The sequence below is a fragment of the Cariama cristata genome, unplaced genomic scaffold, assembly GCF_000690535.1.
Source record: "Cariama cristata isolate BGI_N322 unplaced genomic scaffold, ASM69053v1 scaffold270, whole genome shotgun sequence".
Classification (NCBI taxonomy): Eukaryota; Metazoa; Chordata; class Aves; order Cariamiformes; family Cariamidae; genus Cariama; species Cariama cristata.
The window spans coordinates 5,953-28,872 of NW_009592735.1; the positions used below are offsets into that span (position 1 = coordinate 5,953).

The window sequence follows — 22,920 nt, forward strand, 5'->3', positions numbered from 1 at the left end:
GAGAGTTGGGGTTGTTCAGCCTGGAGAAGAGAAGGCTCCGGGCAGACCTTAGAGCAGCCTTCCCGTACCTAAAGGGGCCCAAAACTGGATGCGGTGTCTAGATGTGGTTGAGTAAGGGCTGAATAGAGGGGAGGATGATCCCTGCCCTCCACCTCCTGGCTGTGTCCCCATTCGCACAGGCCAGGGTGCTGCTGGGCTCTCCTTGCTGCCGGGGTGCACTGTGGCTCATGTCCTGCTCGCCGCCCACCCAGATCCCCAGGACATTTTCCCCGGAGCTGCTTCCCCAGCCTGGCGGTCCCGGCCTGCGCTGTTGCAGGGGTGCTTTGCTTCCCAGAGCAGGACTTGGCATTTGTCCTTGCTGAGTTTCCCGCGGTTCCTGTCGGCCCATTCCTCCCGCCTGCCCGAGGCCCTCGGGGTGCAGTCCTGCCCTCGAGCGTGTCGGCTGCTTCCCCCTCCCCAGGTCGGTGGCGTCTGTAACCTTGATGAGCTTGAGGTACTCTGTGCCTGCACTGGGTCATTCCTGAAGATGTTAAGCAGGAGAGGTCCCCGGGCTGGTCCCTGTGGTGCTCCACTTGTCACCCACCGCCGGGCAGAGCACAGCTCATGAACCACCACCCGCTGAGCCCACACCCTCCAGCCTGTTTTTTAACCACCTGGTTGTCCAGCCCTCCAAACCATAACGTCCAGCCCTCCAAACCGTACCATCCTGCCTGGGATGTGAGGATCATGGCAGAAGGGGTCAAAATCCTTCTTAAAGTCAAGGCAAATGGCATCCACAGCTGTCATCCTTCAGCCACAGGTCCCATTATTGCATTGCAGAAAGAAAACAGGACGGTCAGTCCGTGCTGGCTGTTCCCCTCCCAGGCTCCTCCGTGTGGCCAAAAACATGCTCCAAGAGGACTTGATCCATGATTCTCCCAGAGACCAAAGTGTGGCTGATGGGTGTAGATCCTCAGATCATCCGTTTGGCCTTTTTTGAAGGTGGGGTGCAATATTTGCTTCCTCTGGTTGTCAGGTATCTCCCCTGATCTCCACCACATTTGAAAGAGCAGCCCTGCAGGTCTATTTCTGTCAGCATCCATTGATGCAGCCTGTTGGGTCCTGTGGATTCGTATGGATCAGGTTCACTGTAGAAATCGTGACTCAGTGTTCATCCCTGTCTGGTAGCTCTCTGAACCCTTTCAAAAAGCCTGGAGGCCTAGGAGACCTTGGTGAGGTAAGATTGAGGTAAAGGAGGCACTGAGTGTCTCAGTCTTTTCTGTGTCTGCTGTCACTAAATCACCCACCGCATTCAGAAATGGGCCTTTATTCAGCCTTTTACTACCAATGTAGTGGTAGAGGCTCTTCTTAGCACCCTCAATTTTCCTTGCAAGTCTCAACCTCACTTGAACTTTGGCTTTCCTGACACCATGCCTACATGCCTGGGCGATGTTTATAAATTCCTCTGTAGCTTGCCTCTGCGTCCACCTCCCATATGCTGTCTTTTTGCATTGCAGCTTAGCCCTAAGGTCCCTGCTTAGCCAAGGCCATCTGCTGATATGTCTCCTTGTTTTCCTGAGTACTGGGATGGACTGTTCTTGTGCCTGGAGTATGCTGTCCTCAAGGCTTGCTAGTTTTCCTAAACTCCCTTGGCCTTCAGAGCTGCCTCCCATGGGATCCCTCCCACCTACCAGTCCCCAGTATAAGCTGAAGTCTTGCTTAAAGTCCAGGGTCTGTATTCTGCTACTCTCCTTCCTCACTCCCTTTAGGATCCTGAAGACTACTACTTCATGACCACTACAGCCAAGGCTACTGCTGATCACCGCATCCTCAGCCAGTTCTCCCCTGCTAGTGAACAGCAGATCCAGCTGTGTGTCACATCTGGTTGGCCTGGGAAATTGAAATTCTTTGTGAGACCCGGGGTCTATGATCCAGAGGCTTCCCTCAGGTACTGCTGCCTCCTTGGCAGCTTCAACTCTGGGATTTCCTGGCCCAGCATTGACGTCCTTGTGTTTAAAGCTTTTAGTGGATTTTTCTCTGTGAATGTGGGTAGTTTCTTTCTGAATCTAAACAATTTGATATCACTGCCCTGAAGCGAGGAATTCTGCATTTCTGCACTTTTATTGAACCTTGCACTGCTGGAGAGCAACCAGCTCCGGCTGCCCCAGAACCGGGGCACTGCCAGCACACCCTCACAGGTTGCGGCGGTGCTGCACTGCCTTGCTTGCTGTCTTGCAAGGGGGAGAGCAGACATGCAGAGAGGCCGATAGCCTCAAGCCCAGGCTAAGCTTTCCAGCGTGTGGTCACCTGCTGGCTCTGCACAGCCGCAGCAGAACTGTGGGGCACCGCTGTATGGCCAGGGGCATCACCTGGGTAGGGGGTGGTGGAGGAAGCTGGCAATACAGGGAGGTGATGGAGGTGTCGCTGCGGGTGACGAGAGAAAGGCCTCAGTCCTAGTGCCTGTGGCAGCATCTGTATGGGGCCTGGGACATGATGGAGCTGTGTGGGGCACAAGAGGCAGGTAGGGATGGGGTGTGCTGTGGGACATGGGAGAGGTGTGGTAGCCTGTTGCAGGCCAGACCTGGCCATGGCTAGCACGGTGTGCAGTGGTGGGGGACACCAGTGCTGCCCTGGGCTCAGTGGGCTGTGTGAGGCTCTGTGAAGGCTGGCCTGTCCCAGGAACATGCTGTAGGCAGAATGAGAGGGCAGGGCATGGAGGGAGAGTAATGCTCCATGTGCTGTGCACAGCTGCAGCAGGTTCCAGAGAAATACCATGCTTGCAGCCAAGCACATCTTAACAAGGCCAAAAGACAGGCGGGAGCACTGGCCCTGGGCTGCTCAGAAACCCTGGCCTCATTCTGGACTCGAGCAGGGTGCTCTGCAGGACCCTGAGTCTCTGTACCCTTCTCACTTCAGGACCAAGGAGCTGATTGCTGTCAGAAACACATCCCATATGCAACAGCAGGATGCATTCATGCAGCCATTAGCCCCTGATGGCAAAGGTTTTCCTTTTGGAGAATGGGGTCCTAAAGGATAGAACAGGAAAGCTACAGGCCAGAGAACACTCTGACTGTGCAGCTGGTTTATCCAGGAAGGGGATGGGTTGCCTGGTCCACCCACCAATACCAATACAGAGAGGGTTTCTGAGAACAGCTGCCCCTTAGTCTTACAAGGGCAGAATCAGACTCAGGGGTAGTAGCGGTGATTAGAAGTAGGTTCTCTTCAACGGAGGACATGATGAATCATAGCAACAATTCACCATGGCTTCCTTCTTGCTGCTGATCTGGCTGGATCTGTGAATGGGAACATCTGGACTCTTGATGTTGGAGCTGTAGGGTCACCACACTCCCTGCCTCATGGAGCACCCTCTGGAGTCCCAACATGGGGAAAGATTGCTGGGCTCTGGCATTGCTGCTGTTCGACAACACAGCACAGAACATTTTCACCCAACGTGGGGGGTCTCCCTGCACTTGCACTTTGTGAACACTTCTGTTCTTTGCACGTGGGGTTGCAGATGCACATACTGTACTCTTGGGCAGAAACACAGCATGCACTTCACTTCTGCACGTTGTGCCTGGTGTATCTGTGGTGATCCTGCGAGCTTGTGCAGGTGTCCTGTGCAGGTGAAGTGACCCCACAGCTTTGGCCACATCTCATGGCCGCATGTTGACCCTGCAAGCTCACGCAGGTGTCTTGTTCCCAGCCGTAGCCTTCTCCTTCTCTCCTTTCTCCTCTCCTCCTGGGAACAGCCAGTCTCGGCCCTGCAGGATGTTCAAAAAACTCGGAGGTGAGGGTGCTGTAAGGGCTCCGTTGAGACTCAGAGCTCTGACTCCTGCCCCGACATAGTCAAGCAGCAGGCCTTGCACAATCCTGGATGGAGTGTTTCCTGGGCTGTCCCATAGACAGCTTGACCCCTTTTCCCTCTTATTTCTCAGGCAAACATCAGGAGCCTCCTAAGTAAGCTACAGTAAAACCAGCTGTTGATCCAAGATTTGGGGTGGGTGCTAAATACAGAGCCTGGGGCTGCCCTGCATTAGCTTCTAGCAAAGTTCCTAGAAAAATATCCAGACTTGGCTTAAAAATTTCCAGGAGTGGTGAATTCACCACAGGCCTTGATGAGCCCTTTTGGTGGTTAATTATCCTCACAGCTAAAAATGTGCACCACATCCCAAACTGTGTGTGCTCTGCAGTCTGCCGCCGTGTGTCCCAGCTAGACTGAGGTGTCTGCCATACCTGGTCACGGGTCAAACCCGGTGCTGCCTCTCGGAGAAGTCCCCAGGAGGCATCACCCCATCCGCAGCGGGGACCTGCACTGCCTCCGGGGCTTGTGCCGGGCCCTGCTGAGGGTGTGCAGGGCAGGAGCGGGGACACCTCAGCAGTCTGCAGGCACTGCCTGACTGCGGGCGGGAGGGCGCGGGCTGGGGGTGTGCCAGCCACAGCCCCCCTCCTCTCCACGCAGTGGCAGAGACGCTAGGCAAACTGTCCAGCCGCCCCACACGGCGCTACACAGCTGGCTGCTCCTTCAGGTGTGGTGGTGTTCCCGTGGCTTTTCTCGGGGCACTAGCGAGCACCACCCCGCCAAGTAGACTAGGACCAGGCACAAGTCCCCAGGAGTGGTTGCACCAGTGCTGGTGTAGCAATGGCATGACCCCTCTTGGACCCTGTGTGTGGGCTTGTACAGGCAGGGTTTGCGTTAGACCGCTGGTCCGCAGACAGTCAGTCCCACAGCAGGATGGGGAGGTGGAATACCGGACATGTGTGAGTGGAGAGTTTTCCTGAGGATGCCTTGCCCTGGCTCTACAGCTAGGTTTGGCTCTGATGCCAGACTGCTGGCTCCGTGAGGGAGTCTTGCAGGGAGATGGCTCTGGGTACCGGGGAGCAGCCAGGGAGATGGTGCTGTACTGCATAATAGTGAGAGCTCGTCTGTTTCTACCCTGTTCCCAAAATCTGACCCAGCTACTGTGGCAGAAAGCTGGATTTCCAGATAGCTTCCCCTGTGGGTCTCTTTCTTAGGATGGCGACCGTCAGAGGATGGTTAAGGTGGGGAGCCTAGGGAAAATATGTTACTCTGCTCTACAGCTTGTTGCTGTACAGTGTATTAAAGCAGCTGACATGCATTTTAGAGCACTTTCAGAGTGATAAGCTGTTAATTTTGAAGGAAAGAATTAATTTCCCACATAGTGCCTGTTCTAGTCACTGTGGCAGCTTATCAGTTTCAGGTGCATTTCCATCTGCAGTGGTAGGGAACACTAACAGCTGAAACCCAGGCATGGCCCACAACTCATGTGTATTGGTACAGGGCTATTACCCCGGTAATGATATCCAACGTGGAGCCAGAATACAGGTAACCTGAATACAGGTTTCAGCAATGCCAGTGAAGTTGGATTGATACTCTCAAATGAGCAGCTCCACAGCAAAGGGAGCTGGGGCAGGAGGGAGGGAGGATGTTGAACTCGGGGGCAGGCAGGTGGGTCCGATTTCCCAAAGTGCTTTCTGGCTGGGCTGCTGTCATGGCACCTGTGGCTCTGAGTGCTCTGCAGCTGGAGCAGGGAAGGGGGATCCTGTTTCATGGCGCTTCTTCTGGCAGCTGCTGCAAGCTTGGGGAGCAGGCACTCTGTACAGGGAGCGTGGTGCTCGTTGTAGATGTGCTCTCAGCTTCTCCGCTCAGGCATCCCCTTAGACCACGGGCAGCAGAGCTGGTGAGGGTGCGTTGCCGGTGCTGCCTCCCCTCCCTGGAGGCTGTGGATCACTGGGCAGCAGAACTGGCGAGAGGCTCTCTCAGGTGCTGCCTCCTTGCCTGGGGTGCAGAGCATGTGGTCATGGGGGAGGGAGGTCCCACCTCTACCTAATTTTCTGCCTTCCCTGGCCCAGCCGTTCTCTGTACTCTCTTGTTGTTCCTCCATCTCTGGTGATCGGGCGAGCAGTTCAGGTTAGGAGCCCTGCCCGAAGGAAAGAGCTGTTTGCAGCCCCCAGCTGGGCCCTTTCCTTGGCGCGCATGCAGCGTTCCTGCGCTTCTCGCTCACGGGAGCCGAGGCCCCAGCGCTGCTGCGGGGAGGAGCTGTGGCTGACGAGGCCTGAACTCCACTTCACCCGGGCCTGGCCCAGCTGCCTCCCTCCTGGCTCTGTCCTCTGGCTTTGTTCTCTGCGCGGAGCTCCCAGCTGGTGGATGAGCCGTGGGCAGTGATGCTGGGGTCGGGGGGAAGGAGCTGTTTGCTGCTGACCTGAGCTCTGCAAGGAGCCCAAGGAGGAACTGGGGCCTTGCAAGCAGGGAGCAGTTTTAATCCTCCTGCTGCGTCTGTAACTGCTAATGCAATTCGTGCACCCCGGGCTGCGGTGGGCCCGGGCTGTCACAGGGCAGTGTCACCCTCAGAGCCCAGGGCTGCTGAGCGCAGAGCTCTGAGAGCAGGACGGAGCCAGGGTCATGGTGAAAAGGGGACTGGTTTTCTTCCTGTCTTAAGTGTCTTTGCAGAAAAGAAGGAGTAGAGGGCCAGGGGCAGCTGCTGTGAAAGCACGGGTTGTCCCTGGCTGGCTGATCAAGCTGGTTGCAATGGGAATGCTTGGCTGCCAGGTCCTTGGCGTCTATGTGAGGCTTGGCCTTTGTGCCCCCTCTCCGTGTGGCCTTTTCCTTTGCTAAGGCAAGTCTGTTGACCTAGGTCATGGATGTTGCCCCAGGGGTGCAAGAAGGAAGGTATCCTGTAAAACAAGGCACCGCTGGTGGTGCAGGGATCCCTGGCAGCACTGCTGATAGAACGCATGGTGCAGCTCTTGCGAATCTGCAACGCCCTGCGCCCCGACCTCTGTGTCCCCTCACGGGGACCAGGCCAGCATAGGCTGATCCTGGGGTGCACCACAGCTGCCTGCAGCGCTGCCCAGAGCACTATCTGCCGCCAGTGAGCCCCTGGGAGGCCCTGTCTTCTGGCAGGGAGGGCTGCAGAGGACGTGGTGGCTTGTCTGGGACAAGAATTGCAGGGCTGAGGCAATAACTGTCAGTCTGCTTTGCTATGGCCAGCTTTGAGGACTGTGCACTGGTTGTGGGCCACGGAGCAGAGGGCAGCAGTGGGTTGTGGAGGTGGTGGTGGTGATGGTCCGGGTCTGGCTGCTGGTCTTCTCTGTGATGATAGCCCTGCTTATGTAGTGCCTTGCCTCATCCAGGTGACAGCCACAGATGCAGACAGTGGCACGTTTGGCTCCCTTTCCTACTCCATTGGTTCTGGCATCGGCAGTGTTGTCCCCACGCAGTTCGGCATCGACAAGCACACAGGGCAGCTGTGCACTGTGCAACCTCTGGACCGTGATGAAGGCACGTCTGCCTATGATTTCACCATCACTGCTGTTGATGGGGTGAGTGCTGGAGAGGCCGCGGGGATGCGATGCTGCTGACTCCGCACTGTGCAGGGGATACCATTGTCCTTGCCCCTGCTCTTTGCACTGTCTCTGATCTGGTCCTTCCACAGGGTGGCCTGAACTCCATGGTGTATGTGAAGGTTTTCCTGGAGGACATAAATGACAACCGACCAGTGTTTTACCCACTGGAGTATGCTGCCAGCATCAGCACACAGAGCATGCCAGGTACAGCTGTGCTGCGTGTTACTGCCCACGACAAGGATGAGGGACTGAACGGGAGAGTGACCTACCGCATTGTCCTGGGAAACTCACCCCCTCTCTTCTCCCTCAACAAGGACACAGGTGAGAGGGAGCTCAGGGGGCAGCCAGAGTAGGCAGCAATCAGAGTAGTGGGATGCAGGCAGGTGTAATAGGCAGCCTGAGGGTCACTGCTTGGTCATCTCAGCAGTGCAGTCTGCCACCAGAATATGTCTGTTCTTCTCCCTTTCACATCTTCCCTGCCTCGATTTCTTGAGCCTCTGGCAGCCCCTTCCCAGACTCAGTCTCTGACCTCTTGTTTCTGCTCCCTGCTGTGTTCCTCATTTGTCCTGTCTTCCTTCCTGACCCTCATTCCCCAACCCTCATTCACTGCACCTTTCCTCCTGCATGCTGCTTGCTTTACCCCATCAGGCTATATCCTGCTTAGTTTCTTGTCCCTGCCCAGTTCCCTCCTCTCCCTTGCTCAGTTTACTCTCCTTCGCTATAACCCTTTATAATGCTCAGTCCCACCTTGCTCATTGTCTGCATCTGCTGTGCCTTGCTTTGGCCACCAAAGCCAGAGCAGTTTCTTCTGGGGAGGTGAGTGCATGGGTGTGTGGTGCTAGGGTCTCTCAGCGGGACAGGAAGGTGTCCTGTGCTCAGCACAGGCATCAAGGTGGCTCCACACTGGTCCCCACGTTCCCAGAATCCAACTGGGATGAGACAGGCCTACCAGCCCTCCTAACGCAGGGCCACCTCCTTTGTAGGGTCTGTCAAGGATGGTCCTTCAGTTCTACGTCTCCTCCAAGAGCCTCCCCACAGCCCAGATCCCAGCTGCTGTGTCGTGACCCTCACCCAGCACCCCACATTGGAAGCCCTATTCCCTCCTTTGCCTCTCCCAAGACCTGCCCTCTGGCTCGTTTGCCCCAGCACTTACCACTGCTTATCTCAGGGCTGGGCTTAAGGTTGAGAAAGGAGGATTTGGGGAGACTTTCCCAGGAGGGTTCCTCTTCTTTACTCCAGTTCTTCCATGGTGAGCTCCTCTCTGTGACGGACATTGTTTGCTGCCCCCTTAGGTCTTTCTTTTCAAGCTTATGGTTTGGCCAGTTCCCTTGGTGCCAGGTGAGAGGCAGGGGTGCAGGCATAGTGCCCTCTGAACTGCTTTCTTTCCTAGGTGTCATCTCCCTCTCATGGTCCCTGAGTGGTAAAGCCAACACCCTGGTGCAGCTGGTGATCTCCGCACAAGATGGTGGGGGTCTACAGGCACAGCCAAATGCCCGCGTGAACATCAGCATCGTGGAGGGCACGGTTTCACCCCCTGTTTTTGAGCAAGCTCAGTACTTCTTCACAGTGCCTGAGGACATGCTGCAGGGTGCCAGTGTGGGGGCTGTCCGGGCCCAGAACCCTCCAGGTACAGGCTTACCCCCTTTGTATGCAGTCACTTTCCCTGTCCCTGCATCGTCTTGAAGGTCCAGTACCACACTTCCTCACAGAGCAACCCTGTTCTGGGAGCTGCGTGCATGCACAGGGGAACACACATTTGATTGTGTGCCCCTGCAATTACCACTCAGCTCAGTGCATGCTCTCACACATGTGCTTATACACGTGTGTACGCACACACTTGTGCACATGCATCTGTGCATACACGTACACAGCACTACTGTACACCTCCCGACCAGAGTCTGCCGCAGGCAGCGCTGCCCAACCCTGCTGCTGTCTGTAGAGCCAGGTACACAAATCATTCTTCCTGTCTTCATTTCCTTGTCCACAGGTCATGCTGATGACATCTTTTATTCCATCTCCTCGGGGGATCCTCATGGCTACTTTTCCATTGACTCTGCCTCTGGGCAGCTCCACACCAGCCTGCCTCTTGATCACGAGTCCCAGGCAGTCCTCATTCTGGATGTGCAGGCCCGAAGTGGTTCGCCTCCTGCCTATAGCAACACACGTGTGAAAATCTCTGTGTCAGATGTGAACGACAACGTGCCAGTGTTCCCAGCCCCCTCCGACTCCATTCTGCTGCCAGAGGCCACAGAGCCCGGGACTACAGTGTACACATTGCAGGCCGAGGACCGTGACAGCGGTGCCAACGGTCAGGTGAATTTTGAGCTGATGTCAGGAGGTGATGGCACCTTCAGTGTGGAGCGCTCATCGGGGGCGGTGCGACTGATTGGGGCCCTGCAATACGAAGCCAGCGCAGCCTACAGGCTGGCCATTGTGGCCCGAGACAGTGGTGTTCCCCAGCTCAGCTCCACGTTCACGCTGCTGGTGCATGTGCAAGCGGAGCACGACAACGGGCCCATCTTTGACACACTCACCTACCGTGTGGAGGTGCAGGAAGGTGTGCCTGTCTCCACCCGCTTCCTGCAGGTGCGGGCCCTGGCACGTGATGCAGAATCCATGACCCTTACCTACCACTTGCGTGCAGATGGGGATGCTGCCAGCTTTGGCATCATGCCTGAGAGTGGTTGGCTGTATGTCAAAAGCACACTGGACCGGGAGACGCGGGACCTGTATGTGCTCACAGTGCTGGCCTCGGCAGGAGGCAGTGGTGCAGGGGGGGAAGCCCGGAAAACAGGCACCAGCACTGTACGGATCAGCATCACTGATGAGAACGACAACAGCCCCCGGCTGAGTGAGGAGCGTTACTTCTTCACTGTTCCTGAGAATCAGGCTCCTGGTAGCAGTGTGGGGAGGGTGATGGCAAGTGACCGAGATGCTGGGCAGAACAGCCGGCTCACCTACCGCCTGCTCCAGCATGATCCCAACTTCCTTATCCACACACAGACAGGTGAGAGGCTTCCTAGGCTGGGACGGGCTGGGGAGAAAGCCCAGGGCAGGTCAAAAGTGATGCGGGCCAGGCCAGTGCCGTGACAGAACATTCATCTTCCTACCCCTGCCGTGCTGGGCTCCCCAGCATCATACCTGAGCACAGGCTCCTCTTTAAAGCAAGTTTTGGGCTGAGCTGTGTCCCCACTTTTCCCTCACAGGGGAGCTCAGCACCAAGCATAGCCTGGACCGGGAGCAGCAGTCCAGCTACCAGCTCTTGGTGATCGTGCAGGATGGGGGAGCACCACCCCGCAGTGCCACAGGAACCATCTATGTCACTGTGCTGGATGAGAATGACAACGCTCCTGCTTTCCTTCACGTGGCCAGCGGTCAGGAGCTGCCTGTGCAGGTAGGGGCATCAGGCTGGAACCCTGGTGAGGCAGGGGTGTGTTTGGTGGCAGGTGGTTCTGCAGGGGGAAAAGGGAGTGGGCAGGGGCACCCAGGAGAATTTCAGGGTGGGAGGTAAGCAGGCACAAGTTGCATCCATGCAGCAGCCAGGGCAGTCTCGTCAATCTGATTGAGATGTGGTAAGATGGGCATGTCCTTGGGAAATACAGACATCCCTGTGCACAGAGCAGGTGAGGACTGCAGAGGGCTCTGAGACAAGTAGGACTGACCAGCAGGCAGAAGCTCTTGGTTCACACATGCCTGCAAGGAGGGAAGTCAAAAGGGAGCCCTAAACCTGAGCCAGCAGAGCCAGGGGTAAAACACTTGTGAGCACGGAGGCATGGGGTGCCGTTGGCTTCTAGGTCTCGGGACTTTTGGTGTAGCCACTCGGCTATGTGCGAGGTCAAGAAAGCACTGCCCGGCTGGACTTTGCACACACAAGGGTTTTCTGAGAATCTGCCATGGGTCCGAGCCCAGCTTCCTCTCCCAGCGCTGTGTGGTGGCAGCGGTCACCCAGGCACTGAGTGTGCTGCAGACCGAGTTACGTCTGTGCTGCTCAACAGAAGTGGGTGAGGATCAACCCTCCACCCCCAGCTGGCTGCATCTGCTGTCCTGCGGCCTCTGTGGAGCAGCACATGTGGCGAAAGCTCACTGGAGCTGGCCCAGTGGTGCTGGCAGCAACAGAGCAGGATGGGCAGTCTAGGCCCTGTCCTCATCTCCCGTGCACGGCATGGGGAGAACCTGCAGCTGAAAGGATGTGCTTGCTCTGCATGTTTCCGCACTTCAGGCAGTGTGCTCAAAGCCACTTGTACTGTGCCGGGTTTAAAACATCACGATGACGGCAACCTTTCTCTGCCGTAGGTCCTGCCTGAGCCACGCACCAGAGCAGGCAGGAATGTATTGGCAGGGGGGCTGCCCACACCCGTTTGGGCACTGTCCCGCCACACCTCGGTGGCCACCAGCACAGGACCCTGGGGACGTTCCAACTCCAGTCAGGCCTTCCCTGTTCATTACTTTTTCCCTTCCTGTTCTACATCGCAGCCACCCCTTGCCCAGCCTTCTTGCAGGTCCAGCTGGCGCTCTGTGCTTGCAAGACGGTCTGGCAAGGCTTGGCTTGGATGAAGGCATCTCTCAGGGCCTGGTGGAGGCAGAGAAAGGCAAAGTTAGTCTTGTCCTCTCTCTGAGCAAGGCTCTTTGAGTCATTCCTGCAGGCCAGGGACCAGCCAGCCGTGGCATTGCTGAGACTGCAGCCGAACAGGCTCTGCGAAATGGCATCGCTCGCACCCTGCGTCTGCGGTGTGCTGAGTGTCCTGTCTCCTCTGCGGGGTACCCGCAACACTCGCGCAGCGGGCTCTGCAGTTGATTCCAGTGTTCAGGGCCATGAAATGCTCAGAGCGTCCTGCTAAGGCTCAGGAAGTCCCTTGTCATACAGAGATACCACAAAAGCATACGCATCCTTCAGGAGACAGAGCAAGCCTGGGACAGATTTAGAGTCCTGAAGGCAGGTAAATGCTATGACAGTTTTGAATGAAACAAGTATTTGGGCACTTTGGTTTGAAGCTCTTCTGCTAGAAACACTGGTAGAGAAGGGTGAAGCACAGGAAGAGGCCACTGCTAATCGTGATTCAGATGTAGAAGAAAGGCTTGGAGGGAAAAGTAAAAAACGAATGATAAATGCAAAGCTTAGTGATTTATTGCAGACTTGCTCAGTGAAGTATTCGTATCGATGTTCATGAGGCAAAGCAGAGGGCGGTTTCTGTATCAGCACCTTGCTTTAAACATCAGCTAGAGGGGTATCTCCCACTGTAGGGGTGCAAGATGAGCTTGTCAAGCACATTGGTAACACGCTGGCACGACCAGGTGGTGTTCACACAGGAACTGCAGTAGTAATGGATCCTGCAGGGAATGATCACTAGGAAAGGGGAGAGAGAGCGAAGGGAAGGAAGAAGTGGTCTGTTTTCGCAGAGGGGGAATGTCACTGGTGGGTGCCTGGGACTGGTGCTGGTAAATGCCACTTAGCATTTTCATATACCCTCCAGAAGAGGTGATTGTTGATGTTACAGGTCTATTCATAATAATAAAAGTGCGGGCTCCCTGTGAAGAACTGTAGAAGGATCTTGTTTTACTCTTCAATTAGGAAAGAAGATGAGAAATGAAATTCACTGTTGCTAACTGGAAAGTGATACACATGGCAAAAAGCAATATGAATTTCACTTACACAGTGGTGGGCTCTGAATTGGCTACTTAAGTTTAGGGAGAAGTTTGGGGCATGAAGGCTTTGTGAAAATGTCAGCTCAGGGCTAAGCCATGGTCAAAAAGGCAAATCAAATGCTGAGCTTTATTAGCAAAGGAACAGAGAATGAAAGAAAACATCATTACCCTACATCTCAAATTCTGCACACGCTCTCTGCCCAGCCTCCATTCCACTAAATAAGCAGTAGTGCTAGAAAAGGTTCAGAAAAGGATGTTAATGTGATCTCCAGTAGATAATCGTTTCCATGCAGAAAGAAAGTACTTGAACATTCTCTGGCATGGAAGAAACTGCAGAAATACAACAGAGGTGTGCAGCAAATGGCACAGAGAATGTCATGGGGAAATTAGAAGTTGCTTTTTTCACAATACAAGACCTAGGCAGCTTCATAAGAAATGACCAGGCAGCAGGTTTAAAATAAACAAAGGCAGTACTTTTTCATGCAGAACATAATTAAATTGTGAAATCATTGCCAAAAGTTGCATGGGTTCAAAACTAGATGAATTCATGGAAAGAAAAAAAATCCATCAAAGGCCGTTGAATAAAAATATGATCTGTGGCTCAGGAAGTGACTTAGCCACAGACTGCTGGAAGCTGGGAGGGTTTCACAGGAGGGTTATTCCATACGTACCCTATTTCTTGCATCTTCTCTATATATCCAAAGCCCGCCACTGTCAGAGCTATGCCAGTGGTTGAGATGGCTCTCTGAGCTTTGGACCAAGCTGGTATTTGCAATAGCCTTCTTGGAGGGTGGACATCTGACCTGGACAAACCTGCCTGGTGGTGATTTTACTAAGGCTGAGGTTTTTGCAGAGGTGAGACCCCTTCTGTTGTTGTTTATTCCTCTGTTTGTGCATCTGAAATGGCATTTGTACATGGAGCCTGTGTGGACGCTGCTCATTTAACTCCTCTGCCGAGTCACTGCTTCCCTCAGATGGAGTTTGATTCCTTGTGGAAGAGGAGCGTGTCCATGCAGATGAAGCAGGGGCCCCTTGTATCCCGGTTGAGGGCGATTAGGGGCAGCATGGGGGGGGCAGGCCCTGCCCAAGCCTGTTACAGAGGACAGGTTGGAAGGGGCCTCCTAAGCATGGCCCCACTCAGAGGTGTCCACACAGACACTCCTTTTCATAAACAGCCAAGCTATATTTAGAAGGTCTTCTGTCTCCATCACTGCTGTGAAATGCTGTTCCAGATTCCTTAATCTGGTAGTTAGAAACCATCTCTTAATTTCCAGCCTAAACTAATTTCTGACCACTTTATAGTCATTTGTTCTTGTGCCAATATTGTGTTTTTGCTTAAATAGCTCTTCTCTTTCCTTGGAATTTCCCTCTCTTCTCCCCAGTGTTTACAGAGTGCAGTCACATCGCTGCTTGGCCTGGCTAAACAAGTCCAGCTCCTCTGGTCTCCCCTCCCCAAGCACCACCAGCGTGGTGCCAGCAGTTTGTGCAACAGCATTAATGCTTGCCTCCTCTCGGGGGCTTGCAGCCTCTTTCCTTGGATTCTTGCCTGGATTCCACTTGTATTTTTCATAAAGGCATTAAAGTGGTACCACACAGAGATCACCTAGTACAGCTGGATCTGTGAGGATGATTTGTGCTGTAGGATGTGCTGATAGGATGTGAATTTGAGGTCTGTAACCGCAGGATGTGAATTTGATGTCTTCTGTTGTGGAAGGGACCGCAGAGTCTGTGCCAAGTGGGGAACCTGCTCTGCCCCTGAGGTGTGGGTAGGTGCAAGGAATCTGTGCTGGAGGAGAGACAGGTCTGCCAGCAGGCATGGGTTGTTTGCTGGGGGTGCTCCCAAGATCTGACAGGTGGTGAGGGGCCGTAATGGGGATGCATCCATTTCCATAACTATCCAGGAAAAGTGTTTGCATGCAATGCTGTTACATGTGGTCTGTCAGGAAGCTGGTAACTCACCTCAGAATGTGGGGTTAGCTGAGCATGTGCATAATTAATGTCTCAATGGTACTGTGATGCACTGGCATAAAAATGGTGGTCTTAAGTGCCTACAGACAGGCAGTCAGCAGTGCTAACTAGCAACAAAGGAGGGAAGAGAAGAGCCCTAAGAGTCCAGCTCCTGTCTGAGCCCAGGAAGAACTGCCAGCTGCATTTCCAGAGATCACAGACCCCCCTGGGCTGGCTAGTGGGACCTGAGGAAGTCACGTTCCATTGCCAGGGTGACTGGCCTCTGAGCCTGTCAGTGCTCACAGCTTTGCATTTGCAGTTGAAGGGGTCTGTTCTCCAGAGAGAACCAGGACTGTCATGGAGACCTGGATTTGCCTAGCTGTAGAGGCTTTGAATGTAACATGGGTGAAATAGCGTCCTCCCATCGCCCTGCAGCTCACTGCTGCAGCATGCCTCAACACTGCTAAGCTGGTTGTTAAACAGGGCAGAAGAGGAGGAGAGCTGGCAAGGCAGAAACTCCCTGTGCCAGCTTCGCTGTGGATTTCTCCATGTTGTTCAGCCTCAGGCACAGCCTGTGGTTCTTGCTGGGGGCTCTGTGCCTTGGGTGAGGTGCAGGGCTGCTGCAGGAAGGTGCAGATCCTGTGCCGTGCTCGGGGGTTTGTGGGGGTAGTCTGAAGGGTGCCCTGTGCCACTCAGCTGCTCCCTGGGCTGTGCTGCAGGTGCTGGAAGAGAAGCCGTCGGGACTTCTAGTCGCCTCCCTGCAGGCCAAGGACCCCGACGAGGGTGAGAATGGGACCATCATCTACTCACTGATAGGTATGAGCTGCAGAACTGACAAATTGATGCTGCTCTCTGCCTTGCAGCCATCACCCTTGTGGGCAGACAGGTGCTCACTGCCCAAGCCCTACCATGCCACGGTCCCTCCTCCATCCCAACCTGCCCCCTGCCCTCTCTCCTCTCTGCCTCTCCCTGCAGCATTTCACCTTCTTTCTGCAGGAGCCTGGGCAGAGCGTTTCACACTGCACATGGCTACTGGAGAGTTGCGGACTGCCACAGTTCTACGCCGGTCTGATCGTGCTGAGTACATCTTCACTGTGACAGCTAGTGACCGGGGCACGGTGCCTCGCAGTACATCAGCCATCATTCGCATTCAGGTATCCAGCACCCCAGCTCCTCTTGTCCCTCCACCGTCTACCCCTCTCGCTCACCTCTTGGAGGACACCATCCAGCTACTTGACAGCCTTCCTCTCCACCTTCTCACCCTCCACTGCCTTCATCCCAGGGCACCCTCTGCCCTTGCTCAGCTGTTGATCCAGCCCTACAATCTGTGTGGAGAACCTGGGATGGGAAGGGATGGGTCTATCTGCCACTATGCATGATCTCATTTGTAAAGTGGTCAGCTGCATTAATAGTAGGCAGTTCTGTCTTTTCCAGACTTGGACAGCGAACCCTGTCCCAGATATGCTGCTGCAGAGAAAACCTTAGAGGTCCCCTGCACAGAGACTTTAATTCTTCCCAGCATCTACTGTAAACAGTGTTCCTGATATGCAGGGTGTTCTTCACATCTGTATAACTTTGGCACTCACTGTCTGGTGTATTGGCCCAGACAGCCAAGTCCTTTCTCTGTTGTTGGTAATGAGCTTCATTTTACAGCAGAGACTCTGGTTTCCCCCCGAGTCAAGGCACTTTCACAGCACACCGTTTCACATCTTCCAGTGCCTGTTCTTGCCGTTCCCAAGGCCATTTGACTCTCCTTGTTTGATGTTCTGCTGCTTCTCTGTGCTGGCAGTGCCCGCTAACATGGTCAGCACATTCATAATGTACTCAGCTTTCTTTTGCCCTTGCACCTATCAAAAGTAAATGTCAGCACCAAGACCCATCTCTGCGAAGGCCTGCTAATCACTCTTCTTTAGCCAGTCGATCTTTTAGTCCTTTCTGTCACACAGCCATACTCACACTGTGCCTTTCCCCAGTTTAATGAGTGATCTCCTGTGTGCTACTGCATCAGAGCCCAGCTAAAACCCAGGCAAGTGAGATGATACACTGCATTTCCTTTGTCCTTGAGGAGAGAAGCACTATGTTAGCCTGGCACATCTGCCTTCAGCCATTCCACAGTGCGTTTTATACCATTTCCTTTTTATGCCATGTCTGTGACTGTTCTTGTCATTAAAGTTGTTCTACAGCCTTCAAAGTGTTGAGGCCAGGTTGTCAGGCTGGTTGTCCCTGAAATGCTTGTTTGCATCCCTATAATGTAGCTATTTGCTTGACAGTCACTAGTTTTGATACCCCTCTGGGCTGACAGTTTTGCTTTATTCCCTTTTTCTCCAGCTCCTTGATGTGAGTGCATTGAGTTCTTCAACACGTTTTCCCTTCACATAACATTATGGCTTTTCATGCATCCTCTCTCCCATCCACAGGTGCACCTCATTCCCAAATTAACTTCAGTATCTTTAATAAAAGTAGTGATAGTATTTATTTATCTTTGGGTCATACCGGCTTACCTTTCTTCTCTGTACCTCTCATCTGGATGAGTGTTACCTCTCTTCTTGCCCACTCTTGCCTATGTTTTGCAGAATTGTTTCTGCTGGTGTCTGTTGCCTTTGCAGTATCTAACACTGGCTCCCTCCTCTTGACACCCTCCCTTCAGGCGTTGATATGCTTTGATAAGATCCCCCCGAGCCTTCTCTGCCCAGTCAGCAGCTCTGTCTGTCCTTACCTACCCTAGCTCCTCAGGTGAAGCTCATCTTTCACCCTGTCAAACCTGTGCTTATTCTCAGTATGTTTTTCAAGTTGCTGTTCATCTGTTAGGCTACAAGAGCTGAGCCCTTGCCTCCCAACACCTACTCTCTGCAGGCCCCATGTCCCCCTCTCCACTGGCTCCCTGGTAGCACCTCCTGGCACACAGCAGCCTGGCTCGTGCCCCTCACTGCTGCCTCTCCTCACAGGTACTGCCGTCCTCCCGGGTGCTGCCACGGCCTGACGCCACTGTGCTGACCCTGCATCCTCTTGAGGGGGTCAAGCCAGGGTCTGTGATTGGCTCCGTGGCACCCCCAGATGCCCCTGCGAGAGGACAGCTGACCTACACAGTGGTAGGAGGTGGTGGGGATGGCACCTTTGTGGTTGACAGTGTGACAGGGGAGATTTACGCTGCCCGGGAGTTGGACTATGAAGCTGGGGCACGGCACGTCCTCCAGGTGAGTGCTGAGGACACGCAGCATGGCTATCCCTCCAGCCGACTAGTGCTAGTACAGATCCACGTGCAGGACTGCAATGACCAGGCACCCACCTTCCCTGAAGACCCCATCACCATCGTGGTGCCCGAGAATGCCCAGGCTGGCTCGTCCATCTTCACCTTCCAGGCACTGGATGGGGATGGTGTGGGTCCCAACAGCCAGGTGCGCTACGCCCTGCTACACCAGGAGCCCCCCGGGGCTCCCTTCCAGCTTGACAGCCGCTCAGGGCTGCTGACCCTTCGCCAGAGCCTTGACCGGGAGGCTGCTTCCTCCTTCCTCTTGGTGGTGGAGGCCACAGACCAGGCCCGCAACATCAGCCAGCGCCGCTCAGCAGCTGTCACAGCCCGTGTGTTTGTGACCGATGAGAATGACAACGCGCCCGTGTTCCTCTCGCCTGCTGCCGTCAGTGTCATGGAGGACCAGCCGACAGGATTTGTGGCGCTGCATGTGGTGGCCCAGGACAACGATTTGGGAGAGAACGGGCGAGTGAGCTACTCGTTGCGAGCAGGCAACAGTGATGGCCGCTTCCACCTTAACCCCAGCACTGGTGAGGGCCCAGGAGGATGCAGGGTGGGTGACAGGGACACTGGGAATGCGGGCGCTGAGGAGGGTGCAAGGATACAGCATGGTGCACAGGAGAAGGGCGGGGGCTGCGGAACCTGGAGGAGGGAGACTTGTGGGGTGTGGAGACCCCTGAGCATGGCATCTGGTTGGCGTGATACTGCTGTTTCTCTTGAGACCTGACTGTCCCTGGTGATGGCTCTGTCCTGGGAACAGTCGGCCCTGGTGCCCTGCGGTCCCAGCTCGCCCCTCTCCCTGTGTCTGCAGGCGCGCTCTCCATTGTGCGGGCCCTGAACCGGGAGGAGGTGGTGCAGCACAACCTGACCGTGGTGGCCATGGATCATGGTTTCCCACGCCGCTCCGCCACACAACTACTGTCCGTGCTGGTGCTGGATGTCAACGATGAGGCTCCCACTTTTGAGAAACCTGAGTATGAAGCACACATCATGGAGAACCTGCCAGCTGGCAGTCCTGTGCTGCAGGTGCTGGCCACGGACCGGGACCTGGGTGAGGATACAGGGCGAGGGTGAGCTGCCCAGTTTGGTCAGAGTCCTTCTGGAGATGCAGCACCCAGGACTGGGTGCACTCTGCTCCCTTCCACCTGGTTTGGCGAGCCTGGCTGACCACAGAGGGAAGGATCATCACCTGGCCTGGAGATGAGAGATGGGCTGAATCCTGGGAGAAGCTGAGAATGAGAACAGAGACTGTGATTCCCTCTGCTCCCCAAGACACTGACCTGTGTTCCTTGGGGGTTCCTTGGCCCATCTCCCCTTCCACTAGCTGGGCTGGGCTGGGTTCTCCCTCCGCCACACATCTCTGCCCCAGCTTTACTTGCCAGGGAGCGAGATCATCCTCTCCCACAGCCTTCGTGGTCCCTGGGTGGGAAGCCTGGGAGGAAGGAGGTGCAGGGCTGTGAGCCAAATGAGAGGCTTCTGGAGTTGCTGCTGGGCTGCCCTCAAACTATGTTCCTCCCTGCAGGTGCCAATGGGCAGGTGTCCTACGGGGGTCCCTCTGGGGGGCCGTTCTCCATCCACCCACAGACGGGGCTTATTGTCACCACACGTGTCCTGGACCGCGAGGAGCAGGAGCAACACGTGCTGATGGGTAGGGCTGTGCTGGTGCATGAGGGGGTGCAGGAGGTGTGGGGGTAGGGAGACAGGGGAGGCAGATGTGTGCTCCCCACAGCTGGGGTAGGGCAGTGTTGCAAGGAGGACAGGCCGTGGGAAGTGATGGGGGCTTGTGGGGCACGCAGTGTTGTTGGGTGGTTTGAGCATGCAGGAAAGCCAGTGATCCCATGCCTGGCTGCCCCTGTGATGGTCTGGGCGTTTGCGTATGACGGCCTTGATAGGAGCTCCCAGTGAGCAGCGTAGCCTGCAGTCTTCTTGCTCTGTTTCTGCAGTCTATGCACGGGATGGTGGCCTGCCCCCCAACCTCTCCAAGGCAACTGTGCGGATAACAGTAGGGGATGAGAATGACCACGCACCACACCTGGAGAGTGAGTCCTGCTCTGTGGAGGTCCCTGAGAACCAAAGCTGCGTGGCACTCTACACCCTGCGGGCCACCGATCCTGATGGAGGCGAGAACGGGCGCTTGGAATACCGCGTGGCAGGTGAGGTGCACTGGGAGCTCTGCAGCTTCTTTCTTGGCAGTAGGTAAGGGCTGCTCACCCTGGGTTGCCCGTAGCTCTGGGGAGCATCACCTGTGGCAGTTCCTGTTCCACTTCAGTTCTCTCCTACACCAAACCACATGTAGCTGCAGCCCTCTACTTTCTCTGCCCCCAGTAAAGAGCACCCCAACATCTGGACAGGCTGCACTTCCTCGTTCCCTAGGCTCTTGTCTGGTTCCCCAGGCTTGGACTAGTTCCATACCTCTCTTGGCTGCTCTGACCTGTTGAATTTACAGGTTGCTAAGTGAGATCTCTGCTGTTATCATGCCGTGCATTACCTGGGGGCTCCCTGTGGCAGCAGCACTGTCCAGCAGCACTGTTGGAGCCAGTTCTTACACGCACACACAGACCTGGACCCAGGAGGCTCAATCCCGCTGAGGCCTTCCAGAGTACACCTCAGTCTACCCTCCCTGCCAGGCCACACTGGGATGAACTTCATCCTGTCCTCTCTGGGCAGCACAAGGCAGTTCCTTCCTTGTACCAGTTGTAGTCATGCTGTCTTATTATTCCCTCTCTTCTTTTCCAGATGGAGACCCTGGGCAGGATTTCAGCCTAGACCCAGTCTCTGGTGTCCTCTCCACTGCACGTGCCCTTGACCGGGAGCGAGTCGCTTCCTACAGCCTCACAGTGGTGGTGCAAGACCACGGCACACCCCCGCGCAGTGCCACCATGTCAGTGAACGTGCGGGTGTTGGACCTAAATGACAATGCACCTGGTTTTGCTCAGGCTGCCTATGTGGTGGAGGTGCCAGAGGACTTGCCTGTTGGTGCCCTGGTGCTGCAGCTGGTGGCTGAGGACCCTGACGAGGGCACCAATGGGCAGGTCTCTTACTACCTGGGCAATGAGTCACTTGGCATGTTCCAGGTCGAGCCGCAGAGTGGGCGCATCAGAAGTGCCCAGGCGCTGGACCGGGAACGTCACCCCAGTTACAGCTTCCTGGCCAAGGCTGTGGACTCAGCACCATGGGAGCCCAAGAGCGCAGCCGTGCGTGTCACGGTCACGGTGCAAGATATCAATGACCATGCCCCTGCCTTCCTGCACAGCCCACTCACTGTCAACTTGTCCCGCCACACACCGCTCAAGCAGGTTGTGGCCACCATGAGGGCAGAGGACAGGGATGCAGGCGCCAATGCCTCCATCCTGTATCGCCTTGCCACCCCCAACTCTGCCTTCGCAATCAACTCCTACACAGGGGATATCCAACTGCTGCAGTCCCTGGGCTCGCTCAGCCAGCGGCAGCGGACGCAGCCACAGACCTGGGGCAACCGGCACTCTCCTCTACCGGTGTGGTGGTGATCCATTTGCAGGAGGAGCCCTACCGGGGGCTGCGCTTTCCCCGGAGCACCAGTGATGTGGCCCTGCCAGAAAATGCTGCCCCAGGTATCAGCTGGGCAGGGTGACCAGCAAGTGCTGGGCTGGGATGAAATGGGACAGGTCAGGAGGGGAAGTGGGTGCTGGGCTGGCAAAGCTGTGGGAAACTCAAACCAGGGAGCACTGCAGGGTCTTGGGAAGCCCCAGTATGCTTTGGGTAGACCCCAGGGACTGCAGGATCTGGATGGTGCCCAGGCTGTTCAGAGTGGTAATCCCTGAGGGTTTGCCCCAGGGTGTTCAGATCACTGGTGCCCAGCTGCTCCTGGAAGGTCTCATGGGGTCACAGTAAGACCATAGGAGGGCCATGGACATGCCCCACGAATCCTGTCTCCCAGCCCAAAGTTACCATTAGAACTCGCTTCCTCTGCCTGCAGCGTCCTCAGGCAGAGCTGTGTTGCTGTGGTACAGCATGTGCTGCCCACGCACCACCCTGACGCTCTGCCACCTGCCCCCAGACTCTCCTGCCCCTTCACACTCTCTCACTCTCTTCCAGGCACTGCTGTTGCAAGCATGCAAGCTGTGCACACGGGAGGCTCTTCTGGGCGCATCACATACAGCATCGTCAGCGGCAATGAGAAGAATGCTTTCCTTATCCAGCCCAGTTCAGGTACAGCACCAAGGCCACCTGGGGAAGCAGCAAGTGGGAGGCCACCTGTGCTCTGCCAATACCTGCTCAGCTATCCCAAGGCTCAGAGCCCCCGCAAAGGCACAGGAACACAGTCCAAATCTCCATACCAGTAAATTAAATAGTGTTTGTATTTGGATTTGGGCAGTAACCTGTCATTGTCCAGAGGTTGTTAGCACAGCTCCCAGTGCAATTTTGGTCCCTGCTAACTGGACCTTCCCCAAAAACTCCTAGGCCTGGTTCAGGAGGTATCAGAGGCCAGGAGCGTCACTAAGATGCAATCTGGGTGCAGCCCGTGCCTTAGAGGGCAAGTTCAGTCGGATGACACATCCTATGTTGGGGCCTCAGAGCCAGGCACCCGCACTGCCGCACTTTGTTCTCTGGTGTGCACGTAGCTGCTGTGACTGCAGCACTGCTGTGGGTTCATGGCTGTCTCTGTGGGGTCCCAAAGGTGACAAGAAATGGGGAACCACTCACTGTCCAGTGGGCATTCTAAGGGAGCCTTCCCGCTGCACCAGGCTCTTCCCTGA

The 22,920-nt window shown here is 55.4% G+C and overlaps 1 protein-coding gene across 1 annotated transcript in view; it reads left to right on the top strand.

Annotated features, from left to right (window-relative positions):
* Positions 1-1,748: 1,748 nt before the first annotated feature.
* Positions 1,749-22,920, top strand: part of DCHS1 (dachsous cadherin-related 1) — a gene marked incomplete at both ends in the record, with an annotated part of 29,029 nt that continues 7,857 nt past the window's right edge. Inside the window, 15 exon segments of the mRNA XM_009703029.1 lie at positions 1,749-1,927; positions 7,101-7,320; positions 7,434-7,665; positions 8,735-8,971; positions 9,332-10,351; positions 10,551-10,738; positions 15,654-15,750; positions 15,931-16,088; positions 17,880-18,714; positions 18,996-19,235; positions 19,707-19,832; positions 20,128-20,337; positions 20,921-21,637; positions 21,640-21,774; positions 22,259-22,372. Of these exon segments, the coding sequence (XP_009701331.1) occupies positions 1,749-1,927; positions 7,101-7,320; positions 7,434-7,665; positions 8,735-8,971; positions 9,332-10,351; positions 10,551-10,738; positions 15,654-15,750; positions 15,931-16,088; positions 17,880-18,714; positions 18,996-19,235; positions 19,707-19,832; positions 20,128-20,337; positions 20,921-21,637; positions 21,640-21,774; positions 22,259-22,372 (4,708 nt within the window).